Consider the following 14,444-nt stretch of genomic DNA (forward strand, 5'->3'; position numbering starts at 1 on the left):
CCTGTGGTACAGCACTTTGTGCAGAGTTCCTGGCCTGTTTTCTCGCTTCTGTGCGAGGGAGGACAGAGTGTACTCGGGCTCTGTGCTGTAAGCAGTGTTTGAGCCTCTGACTTTAGTGTGCCCAATGTCAGTTGCCTGGGCTTTTGACAGTGAGTAGATGTGGGAGGGCTTTTCTCCCCTTGGTGTTAATTGCATAGTAAACTGCTATTTAGGTATGCCTCCTGTGTCTTGTATCCACACAGCACTGAGGGAAATATGATTTGAAATGAATGGAGGTGGGATATGGATTCTATATATGGCAGAAGCAATGTCATTACGTTTGGTTGACTTGGAGGTGGCAGCCCCAGTTTGTGACCTGGAGCAGCATAACAGAGTGGTATTGGAGCTGCAAATAGAATGTGATCTGTTGAGGAATGTTGGTGTCATTCTCTTCAGACAAGATGGCAGTCACAAGGGTAGTTCTGACTTGTGTGCATGCACTATGATCTTCAGCATCATATTGTTGTTACTGTTATCGCTCTGACATGAGCTATTCTTTCACTAGAAGTTAGGTAAAAAGACTATAACAATAATTATCTAGAAAGGAAAAGTACAAGAGAATCAATTTCTAGAACATTTTTCATTTTTGGTATTATGCTATTATATAATCTCCTACGGCCAGCACACTCATTTTTTTTTAAGGATAAGGGCATTTACAGTATATCTAAATTTTAAGAGGGCTGCCATTAAATATTGTCAAGTATGTTTCGATCAAATGTGTTTTATACTGTGGATGTATACTTTTTTTTGGGTATTCAAAATGGCACGATTACTTTAAAATGTATTTACATTTTAGTTCCGTTTCAAAGTACATTTAAAAATCAGCCATGTTTTCAGCACTGGTGAAGTGTTATTGTCAAAGGAGAACAGTGGAGTGAGGTATGAAACCTGCTTTTCCCCTTGCCTCTCTGTTAGAAGACAGTCTATGATGAACCTGGTACCAAAACAACCTTCAGCAAAATGCCCTTAATCAAACTCCAGAGTCGAGCTTGAATTAAAATTAGACACCCTCTCACTGTAGCAATCCACTCCAGAGGCAGCTGCTGTGCAGTGCTTTCATTTTCTTTATCTGTGATGAATGGTGCTTTCTGAGACTCACCGTAGTTGTGCCTATTGCTGTGGTTGCTCAGGATTGAGAGGTGCATAGTGGATTGTTAGCAGAGGTGATCTTGAGATGATTTCAACTCTGAAGAATAAATAGATCCCACCCTTTTAAACGAGATGAAGTTTAGTCTACAACAGCCGGAACAAGGGAGGATGCACTTTTAGGAAAGTTGGAGAGTCAGGTAAAAAGACCTGTTTGATTGCAATTGCCTCGGAAGTGGTGCAGAAGGAGGAAGACCACCAACAGATTCTCTAACCTTTCCGTATACTGTATCTTATCAACCATGTTTCCACCTCGCAACCTACAATATGATAATCAGAATGTTTATAAATATTGTCTACAAAAGTTTAAAAAATGCACAGAAATCCATGCGTAGCAGCGACTCTAAAAAAAACACCATAGTCATCTGTTAAAGCATGCAGTTATTTTTATAGCCATTGAATTGCAACTGGGCCAAGGATGAAGTGGCTTGTGCGCGTAGCATCATTAAATAGGTCACCTTGACTAAGAACCTGACTGCAGAGACCTATTTGTGGTGGGGTGGGGGTATGGACGGCACAAAAATATTCTCAAGTGTGTCTCTCACTGCTATCCCCTGATAGTTTGGTTTTATTTTTATGCTTTAGCACCAGTCTTCGGACGGATCCTGCTTCACCAGACCTTTCTTGACATGAAGATATATTTACTGCCTGAAAATTCAGGGCACTTTATTGCAGGTCTTTTAATAAAGGCAGAAGTGGTAAACGCTGGGAATTGTAATAGCTTTGAGCAGTGTATTAAGCCCAATTGGTGAGGGACTGTGCAAGAGGGCATTGCAGCACTGATATATTCTTTATATTTCTTCATAGTAAGTTTGATTAAAGTTTATAAGAAGTATAGTTTTTTTTTTTGCTTGAATGACTTATTAGAATGGCAAATTGTAATCTTAGCAGGAGCAGGTACAAAGAACATGTAATGTAATATGTAGTAGTATGTGGCACAGAAGTCACAAGAAAAACAAGAAGCATGCCATTTGAAAACCGCTTCTACAAAGATCAGTTTAATGAAAAAAGGAGTGTCTGGAGTAATTCATATTCACTTGCTCTGGCTGACAGGATCTAAGGATTAGCACTTTTGCAGAAGTAACGATAAAATCCCATCTTTTTGAGCACTAAAATTTTAATCAACCTGTGATATTTTTGGATCGTTGTTACATGAAAAATTTGGAGCAATCAATATGTAGGTCAGAATGACAGCTTAACAAAATAAACACTTGAGGGATAAAGCCAGTTTAGTTTTGATTTGAACAGGATCTGTTATTCTTTATATTCTCAATTGCTCCTTAGATATAGAAAGGTTTCTAATTAGGGGTGGTGCAGATGCACTGTGGCTAAGGATCTGCGCCTGTGGCTTGAAGGTTGCCGGTTCGTGTCCTGTGGCCGGCAGAGGAATCCTGCTTCGTTGGGCCCCTGAGCAAGGCCCTTAACCCCAACTGCTCCAGGGCCGCCGTATAAATGGCTGACCCTGCGCTCTGACCCCAAGCTTCTCTCCCTGTCTGTGTGTCTCATGGAGAGCGAGCTGGGGTATGCGAAAAGACAAATTCCTAATACAAGAAATTGTATATGGCCAATAAAGTGATCTCTCTCTTAATAAACTTATGGCTTCTTTTTGCCTTTCTTTCTGTGATATACAGTCACAGAACAGTACATATACTAAAGAATTGATACCTGTATTCTGCCATTATCACCAGATTTCTTTCATTGTTCTGTCAATTGTGAATTTATAATATATAAGCAAATCTGTGATTCTGAACATTTTTAAACCACACTTAAAGATGTCTTTTCACAATTGTTTTTAATACATTTAGCTTTATTCTTGGTTTCGCTACATCATTTTTGTGTGATTTTCTTTCTTCACTTTTACTGTTGCAGTATGTATTACTATTGCACAGTACCCTGAGTTTCTGAAGAGTGCCCAGAAATAAATTGTTCTGTTTAGCTGAAATTTTAAATTCCTGGGGTGCTATCTGCGTGAAATTTGTATATTCTCCCCATGTTCTTGTGGATTTCCTCTGGGTGCTCTGCTTATCTCCTACAGTCCAAAGTCACACTTGTAAGTTAATAGGCTACTCAGAAAATTGTCCCTGGCATGAGTGTGAGTTGAGTGTGTTTGTGTCTGTGTGAGCCCTGCGATGGACTGGTGTCCCATCCTGGGTGTATCTTGCCTTGTTGCTTACCAGGACAGGCTCCAGCTCCCCTGTGACCCTGTACTGGATAAAGGGTTAAGAAAGTGAATAGATTGATGTTTTGGAAACTCCACAAAAAAATTCTACTGCCCTGCTGTGCATCTCCATGGTGGGTTTTATGTGTTCAGCTCCCTGGAGCCATCTTAGTTAAGGGTGGGGGTGTGTCAACAACAGTTATGTCATACAAGTCATATCTTAACCAATATTAAGCTCATGGTGTTACTAAAACATGCACGGAAACCAGATCACTTGAAAATGTTTTACTTTTTGTTATAACACCAATTTTGATCCTTAAATAGAGCCGTGGATGGATTAAATTCTAAAGTTCTAATTTGAATAGGCAAACAATGTGAATACATTTACTCCTGTTTACATGAAGACTTTAACAAATGTGGCATTTATAACTGATACAATATTAACTTTGTGTTAATTAAAAGGTTTGGCAAGTGTTTTTTTTTTAAACAAGATTCCTTTCTTTCATTTAGCTAGCAAAGTTAACTGAGCATATTCTAGAGTAAAATGAGCGAATAATTGAGAATAATCTCTGGAGATGTGGAGTGAATCATACCTTCTTGGCCAGGACATGAGCATTTCTGCCCAGCTAATGCTAAAGGCTTAGTTTTAAGAAATGGAGCATTGCATTCCATGAGAAACATTGGTTGTCTTGTAATTCTAAAGAGTGATAAATCTGAAGAACCTTTTTATCTTATTTGCATTGAAACATCAGCATAAAACAAACATGCCACAGAGGAGGAAAATGCAGATTCATGTTGCATGTAAAGAAGAGCCTGAAAATTCTCGCATCAGTTGAATGTAATATCTCTGAGAGAATGGCACTTTTGTCGATGGATTGAACCTTGTCTTCAGAACATCCCTGTAACACTAAAGATTAATTTCTAAAAGGGGGTATTTGCTTTTAATTCTGATTTAAATGTTACAGTATTACGTCAAATATTATATGCTGTGTTTACATGACGTGTTCTTAATATTTAATTTGTAAACCATAGTATTAAGACTAAACTAGAAGTGTGAATCTCCTTTTAGCAATATTTGGCTTTTATTTAAGAGCGGTTTTCATTAACTTTGGTTAGCACCAGCACCAGCCACCCGCCATCCAGTAAAACTTTTAGGCCAACCTGAAATTATCAGTTATATATTATAGAAACATGAAGCAGTTTTGATCTGTCCCCTGAATCAGGAGATTTGTTCAGTGAGGTAGTTTAGAGATCATTTGAAACGAAAAGGCAAAAAAGCTCTTGCTTTTAAAGATTGTTTACCATTCCTATCTTAACTGAACCAATTAACTGACTACATTGATCATGCGCATTGATAATGTGTTCCAGGTCTTTATGAATTGGTGTTTTAAGGGTTGCATATAAGACCCACTGATCATTTTAAGCCTCTACCCAGCAAATTCCTTGGGTGACTGTAAAAATGATAATTCCAAGGCACTACGACCCATACAGACCGCAGGGTGAGCGTCCACTACTGGTCCAATCTTAGCTTAGTGAACTTATCTTCAATGCAGCAGTATGACAGTGTCACAAGTCCATAGGGCACTGCAACCATTGTGACTGTACTGGTGTCGCCCAGTGGGAGGAAATAACTCAGTTTTCAGCGTCACCCTAAAAAACTCTTGGAAGTAACAGTGATGGGGTGATTTCTCTCAATTGTTGACATCCTAGTTACTTGAGAATCTGTTTGTTTTTATGTGCTTGTGACACAGTGTTGTTTCTATTTGTTGGTTAGAGTTCAACAACATTTTTTCTTGCATTTCTTTTTCCAAATGAAATATTTTAATGTTTTGCTCCAAAAAGCCTGTCTTAACATACAGCTATTGCTTCATGGTGGTGTGTTTTTGAAACAGACAAACCCTGTGCACGGTAGTGCTTACTCCTGACATAATTATGGCTTATCTTTGTTTAAAGACTTCACAAGGTTTTTGCTACACAGCCCAATGTCTACATTTATCTGCAACTCTTGAATTCTTGTATCTAATCATTTATCATTTATTTATGCTCCTGATCTATATCCAAAAGGAAAACTTATACAATTACCAGGCTAAAACAAAACTGAAACCATAGTTACTGTTATTGCTGCTTTGTGAAAGATAAAATCTCTCTAACCTGGGACATCTCTGACTGCATGTGCCAGAGACCTGAGGGCATACAGGTAAGCTACTCATTTTGAGAACATAAGACATGAGATGGATATACTGCATTGGGGTAGGTTTTGTGAATCTGTCTGCATAACATGCATCCTCAGATCAGACCTCAGTTTTTTTCTGCGTTATAAAGTTACAGTAATTCATGCCAACAAATTCAATAAAAACATAGTCTGGAAAAGGTCCATCAGTTTCTTATATCAAATGTGTTTTTTTGCCTTTGGCTAAGATTCTGTTTATCTAAGGGACTTTTTCTTAGTCGTGACAGCCACCTCAGGTACTGTAAGACCACTCTTTAACATCATTTTTATGCAGAAATACGATTGTTTTTACATCTGGTTATCATCTTACCCTTCGGTCTTTTCCAAATTCTGCTGCTGGTTAAATCACTAATGAAATCAAGTGTAATTTAGAAGCTCTGAAGGCAGCTTTTGGAAGCATTGCTGGGTGCTCTCCTTAGAGCTGCAGAGAAACCCATTTTTGGTATGAGCAATCCGAAGGATTCAGAGTGTTGTCTGCTGTATATGCAGGATACAGCATCCAGAAGCTGTGTTCAGGGCAAAGCTGTACAGAAAAATTGGCCAAGATATTAAAGGATTTATGAAGAACATTGTCTAGACAGGGGTTTAAAGAGGCAGTTGTTGTATATCAACTGAAAAATGAAGTTTTATTTGTCTTAGCTTAATGGAAAGTTGGAAAGTTCATCATAAACTTTAAACAAAATGAAGCCAAATAACAAAGTTTCAAGAAATGGCAAGCTTATCCAAATATATTCTGTTTTTACGTCTAGAATGAAGTGAGAAAACAGTGTGTTAAGTCAGATTGGTTAAGACAAGGATCTGTTCATATCTGCCAGTGTGTACATGTACTGAACTCCAGTATTTTTCTTGGAACAGAAAACAGAAGTTTCTCAATTTTATCTTTTTTGTGAAGGCCCTTCAACATTGTTTGAGGAGCACTTGTTTCGCATGATTTCGTATGATGACAGAATTTTCTTTTCTCTTTGTTGACTGTCAGCTGTCTGTTTTTTCCAAGGCTCTGGAAAAACAGAACAGGGCATCCTGCCGTTAAAGTCTGTTATTAATCTCAGTCCTCCTGGCACTCATTAGCCTCTCATTCCCATATGTGCCAGTCACACTAAGAGCTGCATGAAGTCTTTTCAGTGTGGAAGACCTTTTAAATAAGCCTGAAGAATGAGTTTGATTCCACATTGTACTGCAGTAGATATGGACAGAGGTGGCAGTGGATTGATCACCCTCTTCTCAAAATCAGTGCTAAGAATTTTTAAACGTCACCTCTTTCACTTGGGCAGGACGCCAGTTCATCACAGGGCAGGCACACAGACACAAACATTGCACACTCACACCTAGGGACTGTGGGAGAAAACTGGAGGAAACAAACTCCAAGGAAGTAGCATGCCAGATCAGGAATTGAACTCAGGGCCACTGCACTGTGAAATTGCAATGCTACCCACTGCACCACTGTTCCTTGAATGTTTAACTTAAAAGCTTTTGAAGAGTTTGTTTTCGTCTTGGCAGTAACTTCAAATTGTACCTTTGTATGTAATAGCACCCATTGCAAAGAATTCTGAAATGGTGTTCACCATACTAAGGTCACTGTAGGGTCAGTTGGTTGTGTTTTGGGTCATTTTTCAAGCCTGCTGTGCAGAGGTATTCCACTGAAGTATTTTGTATCCAGTCAGCAGGAAAAGGTTGATATACAATAACTAGACTTAAATGGGTGGTTCAATAAATTATCTCACATCCCTGCCTGTCTGTTCCATGTATCATTGACATCCTGGAGTGTTCTATGCAAAATGTTTCACATGAATGTCTAAGTACAGAAAGTATTGTCAGCAGAAATAACAATCCCTATTGATTGCTGTTGCAAATGTGGCTGATTCATCATTAGTGATCTGTTTGATTCCTTTAGTATAACTAGGAAAAGATCTCACCAAAGACTCCATGTTCTTTCATCAATATTGAATATATTCCATAAACCATTGAAATAACTTAATATAACTTGAAATAACTAATTCTTCTGCTGTTCTTTTAAAGGCAGATTATTAAAACTGATTTCGGTAAAGTTTTAGTAGCTTCTTAGGAATAATTTAAAAATGTGTCTGCTCTCACTATTGAACATGTTTTTAGCATTTTTTTACATTGTCGCTTAAATTGGATCAGTCTTCTTTTTCTGCACAGTTAAAAAATTCTCTTTCACAGTAATTTGGGTTTTCAAGTTTGTGCAGGGTTGCTTTCATGTTAAGGTAAACTGCAGAACAGTGTTGCTGGTTGCATGCTGTGCTCTTAATTAACCGACAGTTATTTCCCTCTGTGATGCTGGAGTCAGACTGCCCTCCTTCCAGTTAACAAATATTAGCTATTCAGCTTTAGTCTGAAAATTATATTTTTGTACAATCAAGGACACTTATAAAATAGGTCTATAGTTTTTCAATTTATTTAAATGGAACAAGAGCTGTTCAACACATCCACTTAAATTATTACGTGTCTGTCACTGTCATATTGCTGCACATCACAAAAATGCATTACAGGTTTTAGGTACAGTACATGTTTTATTCACTGTTCGCAAAATGCAGACCCATAACTGTAGATAATGTGATTACCATGAAAGAGAACTCATTAGAGGATTAATAACATAATTTGTAGATGTTCTCTATGGAACAGGTGATTAAATCCATAATGATAAATGCTGCGTCAGAATGCTTTTAGGTTCCAGAAGAAAAATCACGTTCCTTAGGTACTAGCAACCAACAAGCTGGATGGGCCGAATAATGTCTCGTTTCTAACCTTTCTTGTGTTCTTATAATGAAACGTATATCGTAGCCAGAGGATACAGGTATGTTGTCTTTGCTCTGTCTGCATTAGAAGAAAGAAAACATTGAAACAAAAGCATGGGGTCACACAAGCACTAACTGGGTGTCACTCATTGGGATACACAAATGATCATGCACAAGGTGTTACTGTGCCAAATGATCAAAGTGCGCTTGATGTTGACCATTCACAACCCCTAAGTACTTTCTTTTACTTATTTGTGTTTCTAAATGTGTTATTAATATGCATGCATTCATCTCTGTGCTTTATAGAACATTTAATATTACAGAAATACCAAACTCTGTTAACCTAAATTGTGTCTCAGTCCAATGGAGTAGTTTCTACCTACTAACATAAAATGCTCCCTCAGAATTTAAAGTACATTTATATGGATTAATATGTTTAACGTGAGGTGGGATGGGGAGTTTAAATAAGTGTCCACATGTCTCGGTGTGTTATTGACCTCAACACAGTTACTTGATGTTAGTGTTATGTTTTGTAGAAAGAGAGTCAGGTCTGGAAATGCATTTTATCTCTTTAGGTTTGAGGCTCAGATTGAGACCTCGTGCTCAAAGTGTTTGGTTTTAGTTTAACCAGTCTGAATGTAATAGTTTTGATAAAAATGTAGGGATGTAGGTACAACACTGCTTATCCTCAGCATGGTTTTCAGGGCGATGGAGTGTGATGAGTGGCCATAGCACAGTGGGTCAAGCAGTCTTTGAGTTAGACTGTAGAGGAGAACTCCAGGAGTGTTCATAATAACACTCTGTAAGGAGCCCCTTACTGACCCTGCATATTTTGTTTAAATTTCTAGCACCACATTTTAATGACTGTCACAGGGAACTGAATTTTAAGCTTGAGTAAAAGCTTCAAAAATAATACTGAGATATAAAAAGGGCTCCATTTAAAGTGCCACCAGGGGCAGACAGAAAGGAAAAAACAATACTTTGCAAGAGCCATATCACATATCAGTTAAGGTATTGAGATTATCCCAGGGACGTATTTGCTATGAGAAATACAAAGAAGTACTGAAGGTAAAATATCCATATTTTTAAACAAGCATAATTGTTTTGAGCGTTTACTTTGTAATTTTTAAATACAAACTACATTTGAATATTCAAATCTGCTAATTAGCAAGGATAATTACATTTAAGAAGGAAAATGGGGAATTGTGACTCATTAATATTGATGGATAAACCAGGGTGGCTTTAAGGTTGCGATGACAAGGACTTGGCAACTGTAAGCCCTCTCTAACTGTGCCCTAAAACACATAATGAGGTTTGTATGAAAAACAGATGTCTCTTACTTTGGTTAGAGAAAAGGATTTATAATTTACAGGGTTGGACTGGAAACAGAAACTCTGATATCTAAGTCGAAGCTATAAATACATCTTCATATTTAATGTATCATTTTTATTGGCTTTCTGTTGCTCAGATCTGAAATGCATCTTAATAGGCCAGTTGAAAAGTGGACAAGTTATCTTCCTCTCGTTATGGACATCAGCAGCTAACTGACCTTGTCACTATACTGGGGCATTAGGACCCATACAGACCGTGGGGTGTGCGCCCCCTACTGGCCCCACTAACACCTCATCCAGCAGCAACCTTAGTTTTTCCCAGGGGGTCTCCCATCCAGGTACTAACCAGGCTCACACCTGCTGAGCTTCAGTGGGTTGCCAGTTAGGAGTTACAGGGCGATATAGTTGCTGGCATTGAAGTGGTGGACAAGAAGTGATGACTGCTGTCCATTAACTGATCCCAGCAACCTTGTCAGGAGGGTCCTTCTCTACAGAGCTGATAGATCCTCTGCAAAGATGATAGGGAAAATAACTGAAAGCAGTAACTAATGCCAAAGGTAATTCCACCAAGTACTGTCTGAGGGGGGTGAATACTTGGGCCATCCGTCAATATCACTTTGTATGCCTTCCTTGCTGGTTTTGCTGACCTCTGTCACATATACAGTAACAGTGTTCAGTTTGGTCATTACAGTTGTGAATAAAATGCTCTTTTGAATAAAATAGTTTTAATCAAAATATGATCTTATCCGGGAGAAAATACATTTGCAAGGCAGTATTTATGAACTGGAAGGAAGTGCGGATCTCTATGGGGTTGTCAAGAGGAGTTGCTTATGGAAGTGAGGGATGAATGAGATGAATGAGTCCATCACTTTAATCAGGGAATTAGCTTTCCTCCTGTGAAATCTGATTAGAAAGTATGTGCTGATTTCGACAAACTGGTAAACGTGTGGCAAAACGCAAGATTACAGATAGGAAACAGCAAGCATTTAGTATGTACTCATCTGGTTAATCTGCATGTTTTTACCATGACAGGACTTAAATCTAACTAGCTGGGAAATTCTTTTGAGGTTGGTTTTCTTGGACTTTGTTATGCTTTCTATAGAGTTTTGGATTAAGGGCTGTTATGTGCAAGTGGTGGTAAATGTTTGATAGAGTTGTAGTTCTTTTTTTAAATCTTTTTTATATTTAAATAGTTAATATCATAATATTATCTTTCTGAATATGTACTTTATGAATGTAAGAGTGTAAAAGGAGGTACCTCACAAACATGAATTGTATTTTAAATAAATCTTTAAAGCATACAGTAACTCTCGTACAACCATCAGAATAGATGTATGATTCTTTTTGATACTACAAAGCTAGTCTAAGACAATCAAAGACTGTATTATTTAAAAACAAGTGGCAAACACAGTGCATCTTGTTGGTGAATTGCTCTATCACCTATCTACCTTATGTCTTTAAATGTAATTTAAAAAATTGTTTGTAATATTTTCATTGAGAGCTGATTATTTTTTAATGAAAGTCTGATATCTTCCCTGTATTGCAATCAGCATCTAATTAGTTGCTCTTCCTATATTACAGGAGACAAATGAAATTGTGGCCATTAAAAAGTTCAAGGACAGCGAAGGTAAGAGACTCTTGTTCTCACTAAATTGTTTAAGCAGGCCTTAATTTACTTATGATGATCTGATAATAGTGATTCACTGTTGCAACAGTCTTATTATCATATAATGGTTGATCAGGCTTTGCAAACGTGTGGTTTGAAGAAAAGACAAAAGGATGTATTATCCGTGTAATAAATATATACTTTTACTGAGTCAAGCAAAGGTGTTTATTGCTGTGGACAAGAGACTGTTGTTTTATTTGCCTGCTGTATGTTCTGTTTGATTGGGCTGTCAGCTGAGTATTCCGTTTACCTCGGCCATGTGTGCAGCCTTCACTAGATGTCATTCTGATATTGATCGACAGAAAATGAAGAGGTCAAGGAAACAACACTGCGGGAGCTTAAGATGCTCCGGACGCTGAAGCAGGAAAACATTGTGGAGCTGAAGGAAGCATTTCGGAGACGAGGGAAACTGTACCTGGTCTTCGAGTATGTGGAAAAGGTAGCTACATCTGTGAACTGGAGTGACAGTGTCAGCCTTTTTGTTTATGGTGTTCATTGAATTTTCTGCGAAAAATCTAATTTGGCAGTCTTCATAGTTTTTGATATATTTTTTAGATGATTTAGAAAATCACCTATTCTTTTTTTCTTTTACAACCTAATTAGGAATAATCTGTTCGCCATTAACTCCCACACATAGGTTAAACTGATATTGGGGAATTTAAAACAACACTAGGATCCTTCAAGTGTTTGAGCATCACATACTGTACAGACTTGCTGCAGTTTATGTTTCTTTGATGCTCTTAATTCAAAATGCAGTACAGGGGGAAATTTAGCAAAGAGTATTAAAAGAGACGATTTTGAAAGTCCAAAGGGGAATTTAGCCAGAGACACTGCTCCTAATGAACAGGGCCATGTGATCTATTAGGACTCAAGCAGCTAGGACTTCAGTTTAAAATCTTCAGACGATAACGCCTGCTGCAGCATAATGAACCAATCACCACCCTGGGGTGGAAACTACAGTCCACTACTGATTGAAAAATGTGAAAGACATTGCACTAAACATAATCACGAAATTCTAACATGAGGGTAACCCAGTTGTCAGATACTGTACATACACAAAGCTGTATGAACATCCAAAAATTAATCCCCTTCTCCAAATACTTAGAATTTTTACAATTTAGTATATTCTTGGATTCCAAAATGTATGGTCCAAAAATGACCCTATGCTGAAGGTTATAGCAGAGGTTTCACATTTATCTTTCACATGCACTTTTGTAGAACATGCTGGAGTTGCTAGAGGAGATGCCGAATGGAGCCCCACCTGAGAAAGTCCGAAATTACATCTATCAGTTAATCAAAGCTATTCACTGGTGCCACAAGAATGACATTGTCCACAGAGGTAGGTAAAAACATTTAAACTGCGATTGTATCTAGTTTGGTTTTGGAAATATCTTTTTTTTATTAAAAAACATTTTTAAAACATCAAGCAACGGGGTCGTTCAGCAAATTACTGTGCTGCTGATTAAGCAGAGAATAGATTTTTCTCTTTAGTGTAGCTTTTCGTGACTAACACCATCTCCGGAGCTGTACTACTACACAGATGAGAGGTGTGATGGTAGGAGCTTTGCAGCTGAGCATTACTTTCTACTTTATACCTTGAACAAGGACTTTGATAAAAGTATTTAAAAGTTCCAATTAAATGCAGCTGCATTTCTGCAGCTGAAAACAGTTAAATATGTTTGTACACAACAACCAAAAAAAAAGAAACTCCATTAAACAAATAGCTTTAACATTAGATGTTTCTAAAAAACTGTAACGATGTACAGTATATTAATGGCAATTTACAATCCCAGCTGCATACAGATTACATATGAAATGAAGACTTTTGATGATTCTGAGATTGATTGGGAATATTTGCAAGCTTTTATCAACATAATTAAAACGTTGAGCACTGTATAGGTTGTTCTTCACACTCAGACTGGGAGCCTCTTATTGAAGTGTGTAGTGTTATGGTTCAAAGGGGAACAACACCAGCACTATTCCTGCAACTCTCCTCAAACTTTATTTCATTCTCCAATTCCTGATGCTATTGATGATGTCCTTTTCCATCAGCCGTCTCTCATTTGATCCTTTTTTATCGTAATGTTTTAGATCTGTAGAAGATCTTAAGAATGAGTATCTGAGACTCATTTATTTCTGGTAGTGCCTAAGGGTCTGCTGTTGGACTGTTCTATAATTCTGCTCCTTATTTTAAATCTTGCACACCAGATATCAAGCCCGAAAATCTCCTGATCAGCAGTGATGATGTTCTAAAGTTGTGCGATTTTGGTAAGTAAATATATCAGCAAGTGAGTTAACAAATAATTTCACTATGGTATTATACAATATTATCAGATAATCAAAATGAATGTTTATATTGTTTATTGAAGTGAAGGCACTGAGCCTTCTATGAAGTATAAAGAAGTGTTTCCACTGAACGTTAACTGTATATGAGAAATAAAAGGTTTGGGAACCTAACTCTGAGGTTACATAAGGAATTGCCAGATTTGTTATAACAAATATGGATGGTAAATTTGTCTACAGGCTTTTCTCTCAATGTTTTACTTCTGCATTCAATCATTCATGCATCAGTAGGCCGATTCTGAAATTATAATATTTAAAAAAACTACGAACCAGTCCAATTTATTTGGTTAGTGTTTAATAACAGACCCTGATGTGTATTTTTTTTTTCATCTTGGGCCAAATGTCATACTTTGCTGTCTTAGGTTTTAACCATTCTTCTGAACTGATTGATATTGTTTTGACAGGTCAAGCAAATTATTGGAAACTTGCCTTTGCATACTGCTGCCTATAAACAGACATACAATCTGCAGACCCCTGAAAATTATTGCAAAATTGTGTTGCAGTGTTGGTTGCATGATAAAACAAATGGACTACGTGGTTTCATTTGTATTCTAGTGTATATACCTGATTGACTGAAGTACTTTGTATGTGTTCTAATTAGGTAAAGTGGGTGTTTGTTATGTACATGTGCTTTACAGTATGGTGGGTCCTGTTGTTCCAACTGCATATTTTGTAGTACAAATCCATATAAAGCATACCTGTTCTGAAAAGCCATTAAGCTGGTGCAAGGTACAACTGCAAAGGTTTTTGTCCACCTCAGACTGACGCCTCACAT

The 14,444-nt window shown here is 37.5% G+C and overlaps 1 protein-coding gene across 7 annotated transcripts in view; it reads left to right on the forward strand.

Annotated features, from left to right (window-relative positions):
- Positions 1–14,444, forward strand: part of LOC148675986 (cyclin-dependent kinase-like 5) — a 98,261-nt gene that overhangs the window by 51,235 nt on the left and 32,582 nt on the right. For all 7 annotated transcript variants that reach the window (XM_088599562.1, XM_088599607.1, XM_088599596.1 and 4 more), the window contains exons 4-7: positions 11,242–11,287; positions 11,629–11,765; positions 12,545–12,665; positions 13,535–13,594. In XM_088599562.1, coding sequence (XP_088455688.1) covers positions 11,242–11,287; positions 11,629–11,765; positions 12,545–12,665; positions 13,535–13,594 — 364 coding nt within the window. The remainder of the gene's footprint in view (positions 1–11,241; positions 11,288–11,628; positions 11,766–12,544; positions 12,666–13,534; positions 13,595–14,444) is intronic.

The sequence above is a fragment of the Lepisosteus platostomus genome, chromosome 2, assembly GCF_059453375.1.
Source record: "Lepisosteus platostomus isolate fLepPlt1 chromosome 2, fLepPlt1.hap1, whole genome shotgun sequence".
NCBI lineage: Eukaryota > Metazoa > Chordata > Actinopteri > Semionotiformes > Lepisosteidae > Lepisosteus > Lepisosteus platostomus.